General features: G+C 40.7%; 1 protein-coding gene across 2 annotated transcripts; it reads left to right on the forward strand.

The window, feature by feature from the left end:
- Nucleotides 1-662: 662 nt before the first annotated feature.
- ASRGL1 (asparaginase like 1) lies at nucleotides 663-22,076 on the forward strand. 2 transcript variants are annotated; one of them, XM_018566134.1, is made up of 7 exons: nucleotides 663-855; nucleotides 5,627-5,769; nucleotides 8,275-8,417; nucleotides 12,053-12,067; nucleotides 13,806-13,924; nucleotides 19,278-19,388; nucleotides 21,833-22,068. In XM_018566134.1, the coding sequence occupies exons 1-7, from the start codon at nucleotides 669-671 to the stop codon at nucleotides 22,045-22,047; spliced, it is 933 nt and encodes a 310-aa protein (XP_018421636.1). In that variant the 5' UTR covers nucleotides 663-668; the 3' UTR covers nucleotides 22,048-22,068. The 2 variants fall into 2 exon arrangements, with proteins under 2 accessions (XP_018421636.1, XP_018421635.1); XM_018566133.1 differs by lacking the exon at nucleotides 12,053-12,067 and having other exon boundaries at nucleotides 21,833-22,076.
- The last annotated feature ends 409 nt before the right edge of the window (nucleotides 22,077-22,485 follow it).

The raw sequence follows: 22,485 nt of genomic DNA on the forward strand, positions 1-22,485 counted from the left end.
TACAGTGTAAGCCCTGGTTCACACCTAGACGTTTTTTAAAGCAGTTCGAAAAGCGCTTTTAACTGCCCAACACAAGAAATTCCATGATTTTCAATGGCCCTGGTTCACACCTGAGCAGAAAAACGCCAGACGCCTGAAAAGATACAGGAGCTTCTTTGGGCAGTTAAAAGCGCTTTTCTTCCCCATAGACTTCATTGGAAATGTCTAAAAACGCGTAACAGAAGCAAGTTGCACATGTTCGTGAGTGTTTTTGCGCGTTTATACGCGTGTTCTTCCATTGCCCACAATGGTTTATGAGCTGGCAATCATAATGTGCGTCTTCATGTGCGCATGTTAAAACACGCATACAAATGTGCACATCGCACAAATAACCACATGCTGCTAACGTGCAAACAAACGCGCAAATGCGGTGCCACCTAGGTGTGAACCAGTGCTTAAGCCCTTCGATTTTATTTATTTTTTCTTTGTTTTGGATAGAGATCCCTACTCACAAGTCTGATATTTGTTTTATACAATTTACTCATGTAGGTGAAATACAGCTTGTGATACACCAAGAAAGGGATTGGACACACTTTCATGTTACTTACCACAGGGCCGCTTAGATGCTGCAGAACTTTATACTGAAGAACCCTTGTAATTTTGAGTAATTGAGCGGCTATGCAGGGAAAATGAAGCCTGTTGTTGTTGTCCATGGTGGTGCTGGTGTAATTGTGCATGAAAATGCAGAAGGGTACCGTTCTGGAGTAAAGAGAGCAGCCCTCCGAGGTTACGATATTCTGAGACAAGGTGGGGACGCAGTAACGGCAGTAGAAGAAGCTGTGGTTGTGCTGGAAGATGATCCGCATTTCAATGCAGGTGAATGCTTCAGCATTGTTTCCAAAATAATGCAAAAAATTTAATTTTTTTAACATAAAGCTCAGTTAACTAATATATAATGCATGTTTCATTTGCCAATACAATATTATTTAGCTCTGTGGTTGTGATTTCCAGCTCTCATTGGCCCGCATTGCTAAAAATAACGGGTGTTATTGCAAATAGCTGTCATTATAGCTTAATGAATTGAGCCTGTTTTCTTATTTTTATATGATTGTGTAAATCAACCAAGCTTAAAGTGACATTAAACCCTCAGATTTTTTAACATAAAACAATACTGTAATGTGTGCCTTACTGTAATCCATGGTAGTTTCCTTTCTCTTTGCTGCTCTTTTTTTAAAATCTGTATCTGTTCTCATGCTGGGCAGAACTTCTGTTTTGCAGCAGACTGCCTTGTCTCTGGAATGGATACATGGTGTCTGTGTGTAGGTTCACAACCTGAGCCAGCACTACAGGAAGAGGCACTCAGCTGCAAAGGGAAGTTCTCCCCAAGCATGAGAAGAGATACAGATTTAAAAGGAAGAGCAGCAAAGAGAAGGGAAACAACCATGGATTACAGTAAGGCACACATTACAGTATTGTTTTATGTTAAAAAATCTGAGGGTTTAATGTCACTTTAATGTGTACATAGGGATGCACCAATACCAGCTTTTCAGTATTGAGTACGAGTACTGATATTTTGCTTTCGGTACTCAGATACTGAGAACCAATACCGATGCTTCTGGAGCCAGGTTCCCGGGCACTCAGGAAGCTGGGCGGCGGGTAATGACATGCCGTCCGGCTTCCAGATTGCCTGGGAAGCCGACTCCATGTAGTTTGGTTTGCTCCACTGTGATTGGCCGGGAAACCTGCTTCCCCGCCAATAAGCATTGAGTTGGCTTTTCGGCTGGCTTGATGCTGATTGTCCCGGGAATCGGCAAGGAGATGGCTTCCCGGCCAATCAGGAAGCCAGGAGGCGGGTCATTACTCGCCACCCTTCTTCCTGATTGCCAGGAAGAAGGGTTCCCCTACGGCACTGCCGGTCAGAGGAAATAATCCTCTGACCGGAAGTTCCGATATTGGGGGAAGGTATCGGAAGGTAAGAGTACTCGCCCAAATACTCGGCACAGATACTAGTATCGGTATCAGTGCATCCCTAGTTTTCAAGTTATTGTTTCTGGGTATAATTTGTAAACGTACGTATAGGTCCATGACTTCATCCATATATACTCATTAAATATGTAGGCTGTGCTTTCTGCATGGCAGTATTGCCAAATGACTGCTACTTTGTTTCAGTGCATATGGATCAGTGCTGACTGATTAAAAACTATGCATTCTCTATAGGCCCAATTAGCTTATCTTGGTAGTCATTAAGCAGGGTTGCTAATATTATTTTCTGGTATAAGTATGATATATGTGTCACATGCAAGAAAAAGAAAATGCCAAACTCTCGGTTGTATATGCAATAATGTCTTGCAGGAGAACATGTTGATGCTGACTGCTTGTGACATGCACTACCAGTAGTATGCAGATTTAACATGCACAATGTCATAGGCTCCGGGGCCATTCTGGAAGGGCAGTTTGATTATTGACATTAGCTTTCTCAGAACAGACTGTTGACCATTTGAAGGTGGAAATGAAGAGGGTAGCCATGAGAGAATGAAGTGTGTGCTTCTAGAACAAAATAGGCCATACACTGATGGCTTCCCATTCCTTTTTTTCTTGAGGAAGCATCTGCCCAGCTTTAACCAGTCTGATGGGTCTTGTATATTAAGATAATTGGTCGGTCAGAGGAAATACTACTATTGGCTGCCGTTTATTGATTAAGAGGAAAGGGCTGACCCCTAAGTGTAGAGATTTTTTTAAACAAGTTGAACAATCTCTGGAAGCAATAATAAACACTACTGATGTTGATATTGCTCATTACATTCTGTCTCTCCAAATAGGAAACAGAATTGAGCCTTTATGGTCACCCTGATCCCTGTCAAAGACTGTTCAGTTACATCCAATAGAGATGAAGCGGGGTAGGTGGTAAATGTTCAGGTGGTACACAGGATACATGAAACAAACATTTTGGAAAATACATTTTCATCACATATACATATTATAAATATCCTTAGTGAAAATCCTAACTTGTGTCGTGGACAGAATAGATTTCTGATGACCTGTAAATGATACAGAGTCAGTGCTGTACATAGTGTACATATGTTATCCAGGGTCTCCCCTGGCCTACTGAAAGCTAGATAAATTTCACCTACATACTTGCAGGTGCCAAAAAAAATTCTAATTTTGACATTATTAGTTTGATCACCCCCAAAGCTCCGGATTGGTTGTCTTTAAAAAATAAGGGGGAAAAAGGATGATGACTCTGCATCTGTGTTCCTCATTTAACTACAAAAATCATTATAAACATCACTGTGCACTGCCTAAGTGGCAGAATAGGGACTGGCCATAGAGAATAATGGCCTAGGTGTCAGGTAAATTGTCATTGCAGAGGATTGCCCTCCCGTTAGAGAGTTTTCATTTCAGTTTTTGATGTGTATATGGGGCAGGAAGTGAAGGGAAATCTCTCCAATGGGACGATGTAAAAATAAAAACTGACAGGGTTTGTGTCATTTGTAACTCTTCCCTTCTATATTCAAACAAAGACTCTATATATAGGGCTAATCTATATAGGGTTTTCTATGTGCCCTGTTCACACAACAATGTATGTGTGAGGTGCGGTGCACTGGAAAAAAATGTATGCCAGCTGCATTTTTTTGCAGCACACTGCGTCACACAGCAGGTCCTCTTAGCGCAGCACGCCATTCTGCTGTGTGGAGACCTGAATGGAGTGGACACTTTACACTTTTTTTTTTACAACTTTATTTGAAGTGTACAAACAGTGTGATGTGCTGAAACAGTGCTTCACAATGCTGGACCTGTCACACCACACCAACGTGATAAAACTGAGCATTTTAATAGTGTGAGCAAGCCCTTAGACATAAATGTCTCTGTTGTCTTTATCTTTCAGTGAGGACCCATTCACACTTGCTATGTGTGAGTTTGCGCATTCCATTTTTGCAAAAATTTGAATGGGCAGCCCTATGCGCTTGCTGTGTTTGGGGTGCCATTATCAATTAATTGCATCGCAAGCCCAACAACTGTTTGCTTGTTTTTTTGTAAACACGTGCAAGATCTATGTGATTTTGCACACGTTCACACTTGAGTGTGGATAATATGCTGCTGAATGTCAAGAAACTTTTATAGTGCTAGTCCCCTTTCACACCTAGGCGTACCAGGAAGGGCGTCTCATTTGTGCGCGTTTTGTTCCCGCATTTGCTGCTTGTCACTATTGGATTCAATGGGTTTCTGCATGCATTACAAACGTGGAAAAGTAGTATATGTAGCAAAATCTGTTGTGTGTTTTGTCTAATCTATGGTATTTCTCTGGAATAAATAGTAAATTGGTGTTCGTTTTAAAAAAAGGAGTTTTACTGTAGGTAAATAGTATTTTATTCTATAATGTATTTTAAAATTAGTTCAAATGATGTTTTTGATACAAAACATGGCAAACTTGTTTGTAAATAAAAATATACTTTATTTTGCACATTTTTATAGGCAACACTGGAAAAAATAACAAATGAAAGCAAACAAAAACATGAAATATTAATGGTAATAATGTCAGCAAATAACAGCTAATAGGTAAAGGTGAGGAAGGAGCTAATTAGGGCTGAATTGTGATTAAGTGTCAATAATAAGAATACATTAAAAAGAATACATTCAATTTTTTTTTTTTACTTGTATTGTTTCTTTAATTGATGTCATATGCAGATCAAAAGTCACAGATTTGATCTACATATAGATAAAATGGTAAATACAATACAACAATGACTTGTTACACTGTATTACTTAATGACTCTTTCAGACTCTACTCTGGGGGGAGAGGAGGTGAATGTGGGACATACGCCCTGGAAACTTTGTTGATGTTTTTTAGAGTGTAGCTTCTATGTTTAAGGTCCTCAAGTGGTTAAAGAAGAACTCCAGGATGGTTATAATGGTGGTGTTTCAGTAGATTGGTGCAACCTGAAAGCTGCACTTACCTCTGTGGTGTCCTTCACTGGCAAAACTGCTGCAAAATCTACCTTTTCCCCGCTGTTCACCCTCCTCTCCCACACTTCTGATCCTGATGCCATTGTCTGAATTCAAGTAGTTGTCTCCATAGATGTTACATAGTTGTTAGGGTTGATAAAAGACACATGTCCATCTAGTTGAAGCTATATGTGTATGAGTCACTAAGGGTACCCCTACCCCTGTATATTGTGTTCACTGAGGAAGGCATCTAAAAGTTTCTTCTAAGTGTCTATACTCTCAGCTGATACCACTGCCTGGTGAAGGGAGTTCTACAGTTTCACCTCTCTAACAATAAAGAATCCCTTTCACAGCCTGGGGTGTGTATGAGCCTGACTACATTGGATTTAAATATTGCATAGTGCAGACAGTGGGCATATTGCAGCAGCATTTCCAGTGTAAGTATAATTTACACATTACACTTCCTGACACTGCCATTTTAAAGGTTTTTCTTCAAAGAAATCACACATAAAAAGCAGAAAAGAATGAAGCAAAAAAAAAAGTCTGACTTGCGTTCACTTCTAGAATGGTAATAGTTGTACATGTAGTGCTTGTGCTTTGCGTTAGTTTTTAAGATAAGTGATGACGGATATGATTTCCTCTCAGTGAAGCATAATCCAGAAGTCAGTCTTTTGTCTGTTAACCTTTGTGTTTGTTTCCTAAGGCAATGGATCTGTTTTGAATGAAGAAGGAGACGTTGAGATGGATGCTATTATCATGGATGGCAAGGATTTATCCTCGGGAGCTGTCTCTGCAGTCAGATGTATTGCTAACCCAATAAAACTTGCTCGCCTTGTAATGGAAAAGGTATTTTAACAAAAATAATGTAAGGGGTGTATGGTGTATCTGGCTATGCTGTCTGCTTATCGTTCTCAAATCACTGGCATAGATAGCTGTTATTCATTTGATTATATTTTAATAATCCTATGTGACTTGTACAAATGCTTTGTTTAAAGGGGCACCATTAAAGCTGAACTCCAGGCACATTAACATTCATTTACAAATGTTCCTTAATAGCCACAAAGGATATAAATCTACTTTGTGTGCACCAAATACCTTTGCATACCTAGTTATTGCCTTGTAAACATAGCAATGAACTTTGCTGTGCAGAGAGCAAAGCTGCGGGAGGGACCCAGTAGGTCCACCCACTACAGGCTGCCTGCGTTTTGCCACTTTCAAATGCAGCCGCTGTCACCCAACCATTAACGTAACTTAAATGGGTGACAGCTGCTGCTTGTAAACAGCATATTTTGGATTGCTGCTGAAGGAAATTGCAGGTCACTGTCGCAGGAAAAACAAATTGCACCTAAACTATAGGTGTGAATGTAGCCTTTAAGGAGAATTATGAGGCAAGTGATTTTCACTCAGCCTCATAAGCAGCTGGGTGGATCCGGACAGAATTGTCGGGAGCCGTTCCGGCTGTAGCTCGCGGTATACTGAGCTTTGGGTGACGGGAGGACGCTAGTTTGTGTCCTCCCGTTACCCTTAGAAAATTTTAGATGACTTCACTGAGAAAGGCATCTAAAAGTTTCTTCAAAGTGTCTATACTCTGACGGGAGGACGCTAGTTTGTGTCCTCCCGTTACCCTTAGGAGAACTATGGGGAAAAATTTATGCCACAGACTCTTGGCAGTGACAACCCTATGAAAAATATAATTAATAATTCTTGTTTTTTGTGATAAGTGATAATTTTGTAAGTGCAGTAACCCAACCAATCTCTATTCTTTTTGTTCTGATCTGCCTTGAGGAGAGTTAATGGTTGTTGAAGAATACTGCACCTAAGAATTAGAACTAGGTATGTTCAGATACCAGTGCCGATACTTGCCATTTTCACGAGAACTACCAGGGTTGCAGCTGGGACCTAGCTCTGGTGCTCCACCATTGTCCTGAAATCATTAGTCTGTATCGTGTTAGAAAAACTGTCACATGACACTAAACAAAAATGTATCAGTACTTGTATCTGTGAGGAGTTAGACAAGTATCAGTACTTGAAAAAATGGCATCGGTGCATCACTTATATACATTTATTTTAAAAAAACCAATTCATTAAAACAGTGATCCACAAATCCCAGGAGCCCCGTATGCTTCTTAATAATGACAGCTGCGTCCTAACTTTTGAATTTTTCCCTAGACTGGCCTTGAAAATGGAAAAGTATCTGTACTTGTACCTCTACTGAGTACGGTACTTGGTATCTGAACATCCCTAATAAGCTTTATTGAATAGTCCTAAGGATATTCCAGCTTTTTAGCACAACAAGCTAAAATAGCCCTTGTTACACCTGTAGCTAGTAAGTTGTTATCCTTTTTTTTGCTACTTTTTATCCCCAGTTGTAGTGCACACATGACTTCTTTTTACAAATTGAAAATGAGTGCTGTTGGCATAATATTCATACTTGTGTGCAGATTCTCATAAGAGTACCTGTGTGTAGCATTATGTGAAAAATGGTGACATCTAGTGGTCAATCTGCAAAGTGACAGTTGTGTCCTCCAGCCACATTTAATGCAATTGAAACGATATAAATTGACACTAAACTCTGGAGTTAAACCTTAAAAATGCATTCAAGTTCCTTAACTATTAACAAAAATGTATCTTATTTGTGTACCACTCAGCTGTAGATCCTCAAATGATCTCTGAATTGGTGCTGACACTGTCCTTCCTTCTGGAGGGTGGCTACTTTTGTTCCTTCACTTGTTGTAAAGTAGCCACCGCTACAAGCTCGCTCCTGTGATGGACTATAATCTCAGTACAAATTAGTAAACTAAACATGAGATTGTAGTCTATCATATCAGTGAGCTTGGAGTGGTGGCTACTTTGCAACACACACAGGGACCATGGGGAACAAAAGTAGCCACCCTCCAGAAGGAAGGACAGTGTCAGCACCAATTCAGAGATGATTTGAGGATCTACAGCCGAGTGATACATAAATAAGATACATTTATTGTTAATAATTAAGGTACTTGAATGCATTTTTAAGATTTAACTTCTGAGTTTAGTGTCACTTTAAAATTCTGATCACAAGGGTCCTGTATGTCGCTCTAAAGCTTGGACTGGCTTTTTAAAACAAGGCAGATTTTACCAGGCAGACATGTCCTCTCCAGACACCATGTGTATGCACATTTCATCTTTTAAGTATTCCCTTTTATGTTTGTATTTAAAAGAAAATGCAAATAATATTGGTTTATTGTCAGTCATGTGTGATAACCAAAAGCAAAGTCAGAGATCCGTCTAGAACATTCAGACAGGGTATTTTAATGAAAGTCATTTGAGTTTGTTTTGTTAAACCTCTGATTCCTTATGACTCCCGTTTCATAGACTGATCACATGCTTTTAACGTGTGAAGGAGCATCACGGTTTGCAAAGTCACAAGGCATCCCAGAAATTCCTGGTGAAACACTCATCTCTGAACGCTCAAAAGAAAGATGGAAGAAAAATCTAAACGCTGGTTCAAAACCAAAGTCAGTTGTAATGTCTGTTTTAATATATTTTATTATATAATCCGTTTCTTATTTTATGAAATATTGTTAGGGACAAAAAGTTGCCCATAGAAACCAGTCCAATTGCAGCTGTCATCTTGACACATTGATTCTTCCTCCCTTTATTTATATATATTTTTTTGTCCAGTGAGCTATTTTTTTTAAATATACACAGATATTTTTAGAGCGCTCCATACAGGGTCCCTCACCCTGTTCACCATAGAGCTTGCACACTGTTTTTTAACTCTTAATTATCAATTTTTATTGTAATCACTTGTGCCCATGTCCTCAACAGTTGGTACTCCAGGTAGTGCGCTTTTCCATTTGTTTTACTATTTTTTTTTTAATGGCAACTGACCAACCCTCTCACCATTCACAACTGACCAGTACTATCAGGGAAGCGGTTTGTTTTATTATAGGAAAACTGTAGTGTGCTACAAGAGTACATTTCACATTTGAACTTGCTTATGTTTACACATTTTCAAGGTTGTATTTCTGGTGCAGATGACTTGATTGTCATCTGAATGGCTGATTAATACAGACCTTCACCGGAGAATGGAGGAGGTGAATTGGGTTTCTTTTTTTTGTTTTCAGTAAGTTTTTATTGTTTTCTTTCCAAAAATAACAGGTAACTGAGAATGTAGTCAGCAGGGTTACATATGCTCTAAAACAGGAGGCAAACATCCAACATTCACATAACAAATACTTATATCATGACTCAATATGCTGTATGCCTTGAAATGGGGATGTTTCTCTTCCTGTAATTCAAAGGACGGGCCGAGGCCCTCTGGAATTGGGTTTCTTGAGCCTGCCACACACAGGGGAACAATAAAAATAACAATCTGCCAGTCGTCTCTTCCAACAATGAGCAGATCAGGAACGGTTATTTATCCTTATACATTGGAAGGGGGTCAGATATTCAGACATAGGCCCTTGGATCAGCAGATCTCTAAAGTGTTGCAGAGCATTCCCTAAAAATAATTACAGATCGCTCATCTGTATGTTTCTGACTCCCATAGGGTCATATTCACATCCTGTTATAACACCAGAAATTCAGGGTCGAAATGTTTGTGGCTCCTGTATCCTAATCTTCAATATGGAGAACTTTTAAGGATTTTTTTAGCTCATGTGATGTTTGATCTCCCATCTAACGATGAAACAAAGGTGTCGTAAAAGTGGTGATGACAATAGTGATTGGGATAGGTAACTAATCTGCACGATTCCTGTCGGCTGGCATTTGTCTGGATAGTGTGATTGTCCTTCCATTAAGTTTTCCTTTATTTTCTCCTGGTGATTCTGCCAGTAACAGGTTAACAATGCTCCCAAACTGCACTGTATCTACAAGGAAGCAGCATTGTCACCCTAGGCTACTCTCCTGAATTTGGACAACAGACACCTACCCCCTCCTTATCTGTATTATGAAGTTAGAATGTGTTTTATAGTTCATGGAAAATAGCTGAGAAGGCTGATTACCATTGTTTGAGATTTTAGTTTTGTGAAGAAGGAAGTTAAAAGGACACTGGAATTGTGGCAAGATCAGCCGGTATTTTTCTGTACTTGGAGAAAATGTAGTTCACTTAAAAAAGAAAGCTAATGCAGCTACCATATCTAAGGACTGGTGAGCTACAATACATTCCATTTTTTTATTCTTAGGTTTAGATATTCTTTAACCTTACAGGATTATTAGTTATGCTTGTATTGTGGCCTTTGCATCCTCCATCCTTTTGAACTGGTGATGGCACCTGTATCTGGCCCCCAGACCGATGGTGGGGTAAGAACTATCACCCTTCAATCTCAGCCTATAAGAAACCTTTTTTTATAAATTAAAGTCGAACCCGAGGCAAATTTAAAGGCCCCAAGTAATGCATTTTTAAAATGTATTTATTTTTTAAAATGCAACCAGTGCAAATACCTGTACAGCAGTGTTTACAGAGGGAAAAGCAGGACAAGAAACTAATCAGGTATGTTGCAATGCAGTGCTCTTTGGTGTGCTGCTTGTACTCACTGTCCAGTCACAGAGCGGCAGTGCAGAGGAGACTTGAAAGTGAAAGTTAAATTTCATAATCGATTAGTTGGCTGATTATTTTTTTTATTAATCAGATTTAAAAAAAATTAAATACCTTCCTTAATTTAAACTAAAATACACAAATGCAGTGTTGCAAAGTTTACTTCACAATAAAACTGCATGCACAACTTTTTGCAATAGCACTGCACTAGAACGCACGGCATTGCATACTGCGTGTTCCAGTGCAGGCGATTACACTGCGGGTGGGAGGCACATTTGGGATGCCATTGAAATTAATAATTGTATTGTAAGCACATGGAGTTTGAATAGCTTCAGCCAGGCAATGACAGCTGCCAGTGGCAAGATTCCGCAGACGGCAGCTGAATGTAAATACAGCAGGTAGTGGGCGGGTGCAATAGCCAGCCTGCTACTGGCTATTGCAAATTACAATAGCAGGCTGGCTATTGCACCCGCCCACTGCTTACTATCCCCTGCAATTGGAGGGGAAACAGAGCTGATGAAACACTATCTCCCAGCATAGAGAAGAGGGCTACGGGATCCAACCAACGAATCAATAATGAGAATAGTTGGCAACCTTCGGCCCGGCACTGCTGGGCCCCGGCCTCCTCCATCTCTGCTGCTGGGCACACTGAGTGGCCAGATTATTATGACCACCCCATCAGTACATGTTGTTTACCCATATAGAAAACTGTACCATGCAGAATCTATATTTTTTTTTTTTCATATTGTATGTCACTACTTTGAGCTACCCTGCAGGTACAATTACTGCAAGACTACTATGACTCTGAAAACTGCTGCTACTCCCCTGTAATTGGTCAGAGCATTGAATAAAAAACAGAACAGAGTGATGTCACACATACATGTATAGTAGCTCTAAAGCCAAGCACCAGTGGGGTTATCAATCATCGAAAGTAAAATACATTGCCGTAGGTTAGACCACTCGTATACAATATTTCAAGCAATGAGACCCACAATTATTAATTCATGATCTTGCAGTATTACAGCTTAGGGCTCAGCTACCCAACAGCAATTTTGATGTACTGCTTCTGTGTGGTTGAACATGGAATTTGATAAAATACAAAGGGGGGAAATTATCAAAACTGGAGCAGACAAAATCTGGAGCAGATTTGCACTGCAACCAATCAGCTTCTCTTTCTAATTTTCAAATCTTACCTGAGCAAACTGAAGAGAGATGCCGATTGGTTGCCATGGGCAACTGCTCCAGATTCTGTCTGCTCCAGTTTTGATAAATTCTCCCCAAGGTGTAATGCAGTGACATGTCATGTGCTGTATGGGTTAATATCGCACAATAAAAATTGCTACTTTTATGTAGTTTTTATGCCTTGTTCACACAGGTGGCAGGCTTTACCGACCCTCTGAAAAGTGATCCGTTGTGGATTGCTTTTAACATGCAATGAGTGGTGGTTTGCAGGCATTCAGGAGGCAATACTGCCACCTCCTGAATGCGCAGGGTTTGTTTTTTTTATCCCAAGGATGATTTTACTTTGAAATACAGCACCACAACCATATGTCAAGTACATGCAGTTGCAGTGCGGTCCCATTGACTTCAATGGGCATTTTTGGCAAGCAGCACCACCTGCCAAATGTAACATGCTGAACTAAACATGCTGCACTATAATATATTGATGCCAATGTATATGGCCCTGAGCAGCCACTATGTCAGTTTGTAGGGGGGGGCGGGTGGGGGGGTTTGATAAAAACACAGAACAACTGCTTGTTTTTCCTGCCTGTGTCCGGCAACTAGCGGTCAGATGCAGATGATTCTCATTTACCTTGTGGCTTCACAGAAACTCACTTATGTGTCAGTGCAATATCCTACTGATTTAAAAAAAAGTCACTATATGAAGTCTGATTACCTGATACAAAAAAGTCACTACTAACAAAATCTGAGAGTCATAACCTTATGTTCAGGTCATAGAATGCGATTCTTTTTTTTTTATGGAAATCTCCTTTTAAACATTTATTGCACTTAAATTATTTGCCTCTGTATGAATGCTCCTGAACTACTAAAGCAAGCCTGGTATGCTAACCCTTTCGCGTCCACGGACGTACCTAGTCCATCGGTGGCAGCATGGCCGCCGCCGGCACTCTGTTTACCTTTTGTAAAGCCGGCTTTACAATAAAAGCGATTGTGGCACCTCCATGTGATAGCAATTAAAGTAATGTAAATAAAAAAGTTTCAAAAACGAATCGAATAAAATAAATACAAAAATAATTTTAAAAATGTTTTTAAAGTCCCCTGCCCTGCAAGCGTGTGTCCATTCTTCAAGCAAACACACGTTGGGTGCGCCTACGTACGAAAAATGTTGATTGCGTATCTCCGTGCATACCAGCATGAGAGCAATAATTCTAGGGCCAATATTTACACCTATCTCTAAACTGATAACCTGTAGGGCCTTTTAAAGCATAGTCTGTAGACTTTTTGGGGTATTGAATATTGTCGCCATTTCACAGACACACACATTTTTTAACTTGGGCATGTTGGATATCTATTTACTCATCGTAACCTCATCTTTTATATTCAAAAAAAGGGGTATTTTATTGTGTTTTGGGGCACTAAAATAAACTTAAGTGCATTTTTCACAAACTTTTTGGGTTTGATATAAAGTTGCTCCAATATCGTGCAACCTAAAAAATTTTAACTGCCACTATTGTAATCTACAGGGTCTTGGCTTTAAGAAAATATATAATATTTTTTGTGTTTGAAGTAGTTTTCAGGCCTAAAATGTGGATTATATCATGTGTGCAAAAAAAAAAGAAAAAAAAAAAGCCTTTGGCAGCAAAAGGGCTAAAGGAGTTCAGAATATTCCCACAAAAAAAGAGTGAAGATTCACTTCAATAATCCAATTATGTGCAGGTTAAATAAATTAGAATTTGCTTGTCACATGATGGGAGAATTAAAGTGAGTCTTCACTCTTTCTTGTGTGACTATGTCCAACTTCTTTAGTACATCATCCTCGGTGTCCAACTTCTTTAGTACATCATCCTTGGTGTATAGAAGTGTAAGCCATACAGACATCTGCTCTCCACAGCAGATGCAAGTGTTAATACGCAGTTGTGTTCAGAGGGCCTACGGGATAGTGACGGAAGCTCACCCATACACTATATACCATTGACAATCAAAATATCTTTGTTTAGTCTAGTAGAAGTTGAGTTATTGCTTACTGCACGTTTGGGTTTCTGTGACTCTGTCTTACATGCCAGGCCAAAGATGACAAATATAGTATGAATTAACTTGCCTCCTAATGTTTTCATACTTCATCCCTTAATACATAAAGCTTAGTATTTTTAAGCACTAAACCTGTCATTTTCTTTATTTGTAGAGGTATGGGGACTGTTGGGGCCGTAGCTGTTGACAGCCAAGGAAATGTGGCTTGTGCGACCTCTACTGGTGGACTCTCTAATAAAATGGTTGGACGTGTTGGAGATACCGCATGTATAGGTGAGATTAAACTTCATGGCTTGCCACAGAGTCAGCAAAACGCAGTAAAGCTGTGATTGGATTTGGCCTTTAACTTTTATTATAATTCATGAAATCCCAAGTGATATCATCAAAGGTACTTGGTTTTCTTAGGCATGAACTTCATACAATCTGAGCAAGCACTGTTATACACTTCTGGAATTAGGCTGATCAGCTGACTTCTTAGTTGTTGTTTTTTAGCTTCATTGGTATGCAGCTTTCTGTTTTGTAAGCATCACTTATATTACATTTATTATGTGTGCCCTCCGTGGCAGTAAATATAGTAAATATAGCATCTCAGGCACACATTCAAAGGGCTCATGGTCATGGGCTCTTTATACCTGCTGCCCTGCACTGAAGAAACAAATTGAACAGGAAAAGAACATCCCTGTGTTGATCGGCAAATCTGTAAACAGGGCCACCAATTACTTCATTGAGTTCTGTACACATTCACATGCAGTGCATAGGAAAATAACTTGTTCATAGTGGAACTGGCTTTCCCCTATGCACTGCATGTGAATGCAGAACGTCTTTAACACATAATAAAGACCACCTGAGTGCAACAAGGGATACATTGTAGACTTAAGTGTATGCATGTTGGCACATAAAGCATGTAAAGGCAGGCAAATAAAACCATAATCAGTGTGAAACTCCTGATTGGGACCATGGAAGGGTGTATATCTCTGTTAGATTTTTTTACTACTGTTGGGTGGTATGCCTGTCTTGGTAACCTCTGTCACAGCCATTAACGTAAATCCTTTCCCCAAGGGGAAGAAAAAGACTGTTAAAAATGAGGGGTATATTTAGAAAGCATTGAATATGAAATTCACCAAACATTCAATGTAGGTGTATGTTCCTGCTGCATGTTTTTCAGTTGCAGTGAACGTTGAGTGTGATTGTCATTCACAGCTTTATAAATGTGCAGAGGGTTTAACCCCACCCCACTTTATTAATTACAAAAATGCTCAGTCTGGAGTTCGACATAAAAAGTCTTAAAAGCAAGCGTAAAATGATTTTGAAGAACATCTTTTACTTAGAATGTAGATGTTTGTTTTTAAAAGTGATCACTAGATGTCACTAGACATACTATCTTACCTGCCCATGAGAAGGTCACTAGAGTGCCTGTAAAGTGAAGAAGTGAAAAAGAAAAAAAAAAAAGGAGTTCAATTCATTATGGATACAGAACAACGAGCAAAGGTTTCAGGCAGGTGTGAAAAATGCTTTCAGAAATAAGTTTTCATTTTTTTTATTAATTAACAAATTGGAAAGTAATGAACAGAAGAGAAATCCAAATCAAATTAATATTTGGTGTGACCACCCTTTGCCTTCAAAACAGCAGCAATTCTTCTAGGTACACTTGCACACAATTTTTGAAGGCACTTGGCAGTAGGTTGTTCCAAACATCTTGAAGACCTAACTACAGACCTTCTGTGGACATAGGCTGCCTCAAATCCTTCTGTCTCTTCATGTAATCCCAGACAGACTCAATGATGTTGTGGAGATCAAGGCTGCGTGGGGGTCAAACCATCACTTCCAGGACTCCTTGTTCTTCTTTGCACTGAAGATAGTTCCTAATGACATTGACTGTATTTTTGGGGTCATTGTCCTGAATTTGGGGCCAATCGCACACCTCCCTGATGGTATGGCATGGTGGAGGTTCCTTGCAAGTCTGGGGCAGAGATGCAGCCCCAGACTTGCAAGGAACCTCCACCATGCTTCACTGTTGCTGCAGTGAAGCATGGTGGCCTTCAGTGAACAAACTGCCTCCTGCTACAGCCAATATTTCACATTTTGACTCATCAGTCCAGAGCACCTGCTGCCATTTTCTGCACCCCAGTTCTATGTTTTCATGCATAGTTGAGTCGCTTAGCCTTGTTCCCACATCAGAGGTAGTTTTTTGGCCGTAAGGCTACAGAAAGCATTCTTAATGTACAGCATTTTTTCACATCTGCCTAAAACGTTTGCACAGTACTGTATATACCAGAGCTCAAAATTTCCACTCGCATTTTGCGAGTGGAAATAAAGTGAGGCCGAGTGGAAATTCAGCCGGTGTATTAGGGCTCACACTCTCTCTGCCTCATGCTGATGCTGCCACGCCGACAGCCACGCCCACACCATTGCTGGAAGCGCCGTGTCCCTGTGTGCTTTGGATATCCCAGTGGAGCCGCAAACTAACAGGTCAGATGCCGGAGATGATGAGAAGCACTAAGGGGGAGGGGAGGGGGTGGGTTTAGGCGAGCGGCTGTGTACGATATGTTATCTCAAACTAAAGCTTAAATGCAAGTGTTGCGCTTCCAGAGACCTGAGAGATAAGAGAAACAGAAAAGTCCAATCATCAACAAAATTGTGAATATAAAAAAACTGGGATCACAGCAAACGCAGAAGGTGATAAATATGTTATTTCCTGCACAAAAGTACAATGTTCCATGGAGATATAAATAAATCCCACTATGTCCAAACTTCCACCCCCCCCCCTCCCCCACCATACCCACACCCACCCGAAACATGTGAAAACCAATGATTGCCTATGGGCATGGTTCCCACCTGGGCGTTTTACAGCGCGTAGGAACGTGCTGCCAAACGCCCTACGCCCAAAGAAGTACAGGAGCTTCTTTGGGGCGTATTTGCCGCGCGTATCCATTGAGATACAGCCAGGTAGCCCTCGGAAACGCACGTTTTTTTACCGTGAATCCCTGTAAAAACGCACGGGCACGAAACACGCGACAAACGCGCATATTCTTTTTTTTTTTGTATAATCTTTATTTTTCTCGTTTCACAAAAAATCACATTTACACAAGAAACATTCAAGGGAGTAAACGGGGTCCAACATAGACCCTGACAGCAAAAGATAAAAATATAAAATAAAATGAATTAAAATAAAGTAAAATAAAATGTACGATCCCAATCCTGGAGATCTCTCTGGAGGTTGTGTAGTAAGGGCTCAAAGTTGTGCGGATACAGGCGGGGGCAGTGGTTGGTCAATTGAATTCGCAGATATCTTATGGCTGTCATGGACCAGGAGAATGGGAAGCTGTGTCTCAACTGGTGAGCCATTGCTGACGGGACTGTGATTGGCAGAATTTCAGACTTATGGTAGTTAATTTTGAGGTTGGACAGCTGTCCATAATGGGCAAATTCCGAGACCAAGTTAGGGAGTGAGGTGACGGGATCCATAACATAAAAAAGGATGTCGTCTGCATAAGCAGATAATTTATGTTCCTGGGAGCCAATCGTCAGACCTTTAATATCTGGATTGTTGCGGACCTTATTCAGGAAGGGTTCCAGGGAGAGTTAAATGTGTATTGGTGTTGAGTTATGTTTATTGATGTTATACTGTGTAACCTGGTTATGAAAAGACTCAGCACCCCACCCTCGTTATCTCCCTTTGTACTCTGAAGGAGCCCAGGACAATGACATTCTGGCCAGGCTCCTGATATGACTGGCTGGAGTTGTTTAGCAGGTGGACCCCAGTGGTGTTGTTCAGACAGAATGTCCAGGGAGGAGAAGGGGGTTGTGATGGGATTATATTCTGATCTGATCACTTTCTGTATAAAAGGTTGCACAGTTGCTTAATAAATCAGAGTTAGTTTCACCCTACAATCGAGTCTCGACTAGTGACTGGGGAAACAGGGAGCTAAACATCAGCGGCTTGCAATATCTCCTGAGCAAGGAAGAATAGAGCGGCGGACATACTCAGTACTGGGGTCCGTCACAATTGGATTTACAGATTTTTGTTTATTAGTGTAGCACGGCACTTGTATTTAGGTTTTGGTTTGAGATAACACAAGGTGTAGTGCTCACATTAAATAAACACATAGTTAAATAATAGTATTAATCAATGTTATTTAAGTAAATGGTATTAGTAATTAAATAACTAATAATATTTAATAATTAATGAAATAGTAAAATGAATGCATTGCAGGGTCCTGAGTCTATCGCGTTGGAGGGTTCTGATTTTTATTGATAGCTATTTTCCTTTATGTTTACTTACGTTATGTTAATATTGTTAAAGTTGTTATTGTTAATATTTATTTTTGTAACTTTATTCTGAATGAAACATTTAACAGTGTAATTTTATGAGATAATTTAGGAGGGTGTGTCTAGGGGCGGAGTTAAGGCCAGGGCAGGGTAGGGGTTAGGCGGTGCAACCGGTGGCGAGTAACTCTTAAGGACTGGCTAATAGTTCAGAACTTGAAATTATGAGCCCTGGTATATACTATACGAGTACTCTCCCAAATGCTCCAATACTTAACTTTTGATAAGTATCAAATGTATGTAATGACCCGCCTCCCTGGCAGGAATTGTCATTCCTAGCCAATCAGGAAGCCGGGAGGAGGGTCATGACGTGTCGCCAGGCTTCCTGATTGGCTAAAAAGCCACTTTCACGTGTTGCTAAGCAGTCTGGCTTCTAACCAATCAGGAAGCCGGGCAGCACCTCATGACTCGCCTCCCGGGTTCCTGATTGGTCAGGAAGCCGGGCATCCTCTGAAGCCTGTGTTCTTTCGCTAGAACACCGGCTTCACAGGCAATCAAGAAGCCAGGCGACAGGTCATGATCCGCTGCCCAACTTCCTGATATTCGGGACACAATGCCCCAATACTCTGTGAGTACCGAAAAAACAGCATCGGTGCATCCCTAATAAAAAAAATTCAAATATATATATATATATACACATATTTATTTCTTTTGATATCCCTGTCACATTTTCCTGAATTAGCCCTTACAAAATGTGAAATGCTTCTGTTTTTTTTTCTGTGGGTAATGACATACAGTACCTTAATTAGAGCTACTTTATATCTTTGGACCTTGGCATGCAAAATATTGTATGGTAGTAGTAACATATATATCTACTATATAGTATCTATTCTTCTTTTATTTCTGCAGAGGATTTTATGACGGGTGTTTTTTTGAGGTATTAAATGATAGTCACACTGCCTATTTGTACTGAATAAAACTGCTTCCAATCAAATTGTTCAGCTATTTTGACAGCCAGCAGTGCCGACTATCAAGATACTGAAGCTTGGCCCAGTGGGAGATTCCTCCATCCACACAGTTTAGCGTAGATGGAGGAATCTGTTGCACTTTTTCCATCTGTTCATAGAAAATCTGCAGATAATTTATAGGTGTATGGCCAGCTTAATACCTTTGGCTTTATTTGGGCATGTCTGTATTAACATGTATTAGTATATCAGTATATCAAAGATTGTGGTGGTGACAGAGAGATTTGCTTAAACTAGAGGTAGAACATGGTTATCCTGAACACATGTATACGTTCTTCTACGGTTACTATACTTCAATACATAAAATTGTTGTTTGATCTCCTATGTTTCTGCAGGTAGCGGGGGCTATGCTGATAACAACATTGGTGCAGTCTCTACTACAGGACATGGGGAAAGCATTATGAAAGTAACGCTAGCCAGACTTATACTGCATTATATGGAACAAGGTAAATCATCTATAAAACTGTTTCATTGCTTGTAACCATAGTGATACCTAAAAAGGGAACTTGTTCTATATTTACTTTATTGGAGTAATCCATCATCTATTCTAGTGCATGTACCATGCTGCTGATTATTGTTACTCACATTTAGCCCCTTTTGGTAACTATTGGAAGAGCAGTACAAAGAGAAGTAGTGTGTAAAAACCCAGAGCAATGGTTTGGAAATTAGTGTTTGCTCTTCTGCACGCTCTACTCTTTTAACCCTTTCGCTGCCAAGCCCTCCGGAACATTTTTCAAATCAGCTGGCCAAGCCATTTTTGCATTTTTTGCATTTTTTTCCTATTGATTTGATTTTCAACTGCTGCGTTGTTAGCGTTTGTAAAAGACCCCCCAAACCATATATTTTCTAAAAGCGCAGGCCCGGTAGAATAAAAAGATGGTGATACTAAATTTGTAGGCCCTGCGATAAATGTTTCATGAAAGTAAATAAAGACATTGCTGTATGTATAAAGTGCAGACACCCAGAGGTGCCTTCACATACGGTACTTCCAGCAGCATTTCAAACCATCCTGTCACATCCAAATCCCAAATGTTGCTAGAATAGCAGTAAGGAGGTTGGAGGAGGACCTTCTCTTAGAGCCCCCTTCATCCCACTGACATTAACGCCTCAGCAGTTTTTCTCTTACTGACACCACAAATACTGTGGCATTTTCCTTCCTCCCACTGATATTAGAACATTTTTCTTCCTTCGGCTGACACCACCTATGCTGGGGCTCTGACAGCACATTTTGTTTCTCACCCGCAACACACAGTGGCATGTTTTTCGTCAGCCACTGTTAGGCTGCATATTTTAGAGGTTAAGAGTAATGCAACCATTGCCTCCATTTTGGTGTGCTGCAGTTATTTCCCCTATCTCCGGTTCATGGACCTGAAATATTCCAAAGTATGACTATAAGGGACTGTTGAAGCTTTGCCTCTCAGAACTGCCTGGAAATTGCCCATTTTAGGAAGGTGTGGTAGTTTGTGCCATCACCTCTTATATCTTATGTGCATACATTTTATACCTGCTTATGCTATTAAAACCCCTGTGTGTGTTTTTATGTCAAGCTTTAAAATTGCGCGTACCCGTGAAATCGCAAAAAACTACCATACCCAAAATTGCCCATAGGCGACGCTTTAAAAGCTTTTACCGCTCATCAGTTTAGTGTTATCACTGATTAATGGCCCTAAAATTATTGCTCTCACTGCGATGTTCGTGACCATATGTAACATATGCGGCGTAATGGGCGCAATCATCGTTTTCGCACGTATGCACACCCGACGCATGTTTGCATGGGTGTATGTATGGGGGAACTTGAAAAAAAAAACATTTTTAAATAATTTTTTATGTGTAACTTTAAAAAATTTGGGGGGGGGACTTCAATTTTTTTTTCACTTAACTTTATTGCTATCACATAGGGGGCTAAGAAACCCCTCTATGTGATAGCAAAAGATGTGACAGGTCCTCTTTATGGAGACATCAGGGGTCTCCAAGACCCCTAATGTCACCTAGGACCCCCCGCAAAGAAGCTGATGAAACAGAGATCTGCTTCATCCGCTTCTCTCCAGCATCTGAAGCTGGAGAGTGACACAAGAATGCGGAAGTGAGCGGAGAGGGGATCAGATGGAGATCGTGTACCAATCTCCATCTGATCCCCTGTCCGAGAGGCACTATGCTGGTCCCGGGCTCACACCGGGCACAGCGGAGCCCGGGACCAGTGTGGCAGGGAGGGGGGGGGGGTGCACATGCCGGGACCTCATACAAGCGATCCTCCGGCTCTATAGCCGGCGGATCGCTTGTATGTTAACAGGCATCGCTGCCTGTTTTTACATTTTAGGACTTTCTAAAGACGGACGCTCAGATCTAGAGAGATCCCGGCCGGCCATTTTTTTACAACAGCCGGCCGGGAAGTGTTTAATCAGCCCAGTAGCAAAAATGGAGCAAAGAAAGAGCAAAGGGATGGTGAGTATGTTAAGCTGAGCAGCAAGTCACTGAGCAGAAGCATTGTCATGTGACATGGAAAGATTAAGTTGCACATTTCTCCATATCCAGAAGTACTAGGCATGTAGCATGTAGTGGTGGGGAAGCAAAGGCTTGGTAAGCATATGCTGCTGCAGGGGGCTGGCATAAAAGTGAACCTAAAGATTTGCCTTTCATGGCCAAAGCACTGGTGCACTTTAAGGAGCCGCTGAGGTGCATGCATGATGGAGGAAACGTGTGAAGAGCCCTTACTTGTAGATCAATTCCCAGAGTATGTGCAATGCAGCCAGGTGCAAAGAAAAACATTTTGTAGACTACAAAAGGCAAGTACTTTTTTGGAACTTGCACAAAGGGGATTATGTCACCGGGTACACTTTAAGTATGTAAAGTATTAATATGGCGGTAACATTATAATCCATCTTTCTTACAGGCATGTCTTTGGAGGAGGCTTCAGATGCAGGTCTGAACTTCATGAAAACTCGAGTAGATGGCATTGGTGGAGTTATAGCTGTCAACAGTGCTGGTGAATGGACAGCAAAATTCTCTACTAAGCAAATGTCATGGGCTGCTGTTAAAGATGAAAATCTACATTGTGGCATTTATCTTGGGGAAAATGAGATTACTCCGCTTCCTGAAACTGTTTGAAAATTCGTTTGGCATGTTATGTCAATGCAACCAATTAAATGAATGTACAGTATGTATCAGGCATTTTAAAGGCAACATAGCTTTATGAGTTTTAAGAGAATATGCCTATTTTTTAATGTTTTGATTTGCAGATATCATTGAATCAGCAAATATTTTATTTAGGGCCCATCCACACCAATTGCGGTGCGTTCCAGAGCAGCAGCTGCCGGAACGCACAGCAGTCGCTGACTAAACTTTCCCCTTCATTCTGGGGCGGGAGGGGGCATGGCGGTGCATTGAAGTCAAAGGCCCCGCAGCCACGCCCCCCCCCCGCCCACAGTTTGATCAGATGTGTGGCAAAACATTGCCTGTGTTCCCATCCACTGTGAATGCCCCACAATTGGTGTAAATAGGCCCTTACATACCACTCCGATTTCAGCTGCTATTTTCTTAGGGCAG

Source organism: Nanorana parkeri, unplaced genomic scaffold, assembly GCF_000935625.1.
Source record: "Nanorana parkeri isolate BGI_ZX_2015 unplaced genomic scaffold, ASM93562v1 scaffold921, whole genome shotgun sequence".
NCBI classification, from domain to species: Eukaryota; Metazoa; Chordata; class Amphibia; order Anura; family Dicroglossidae; genus Nanorana; species Nanorana parkeri.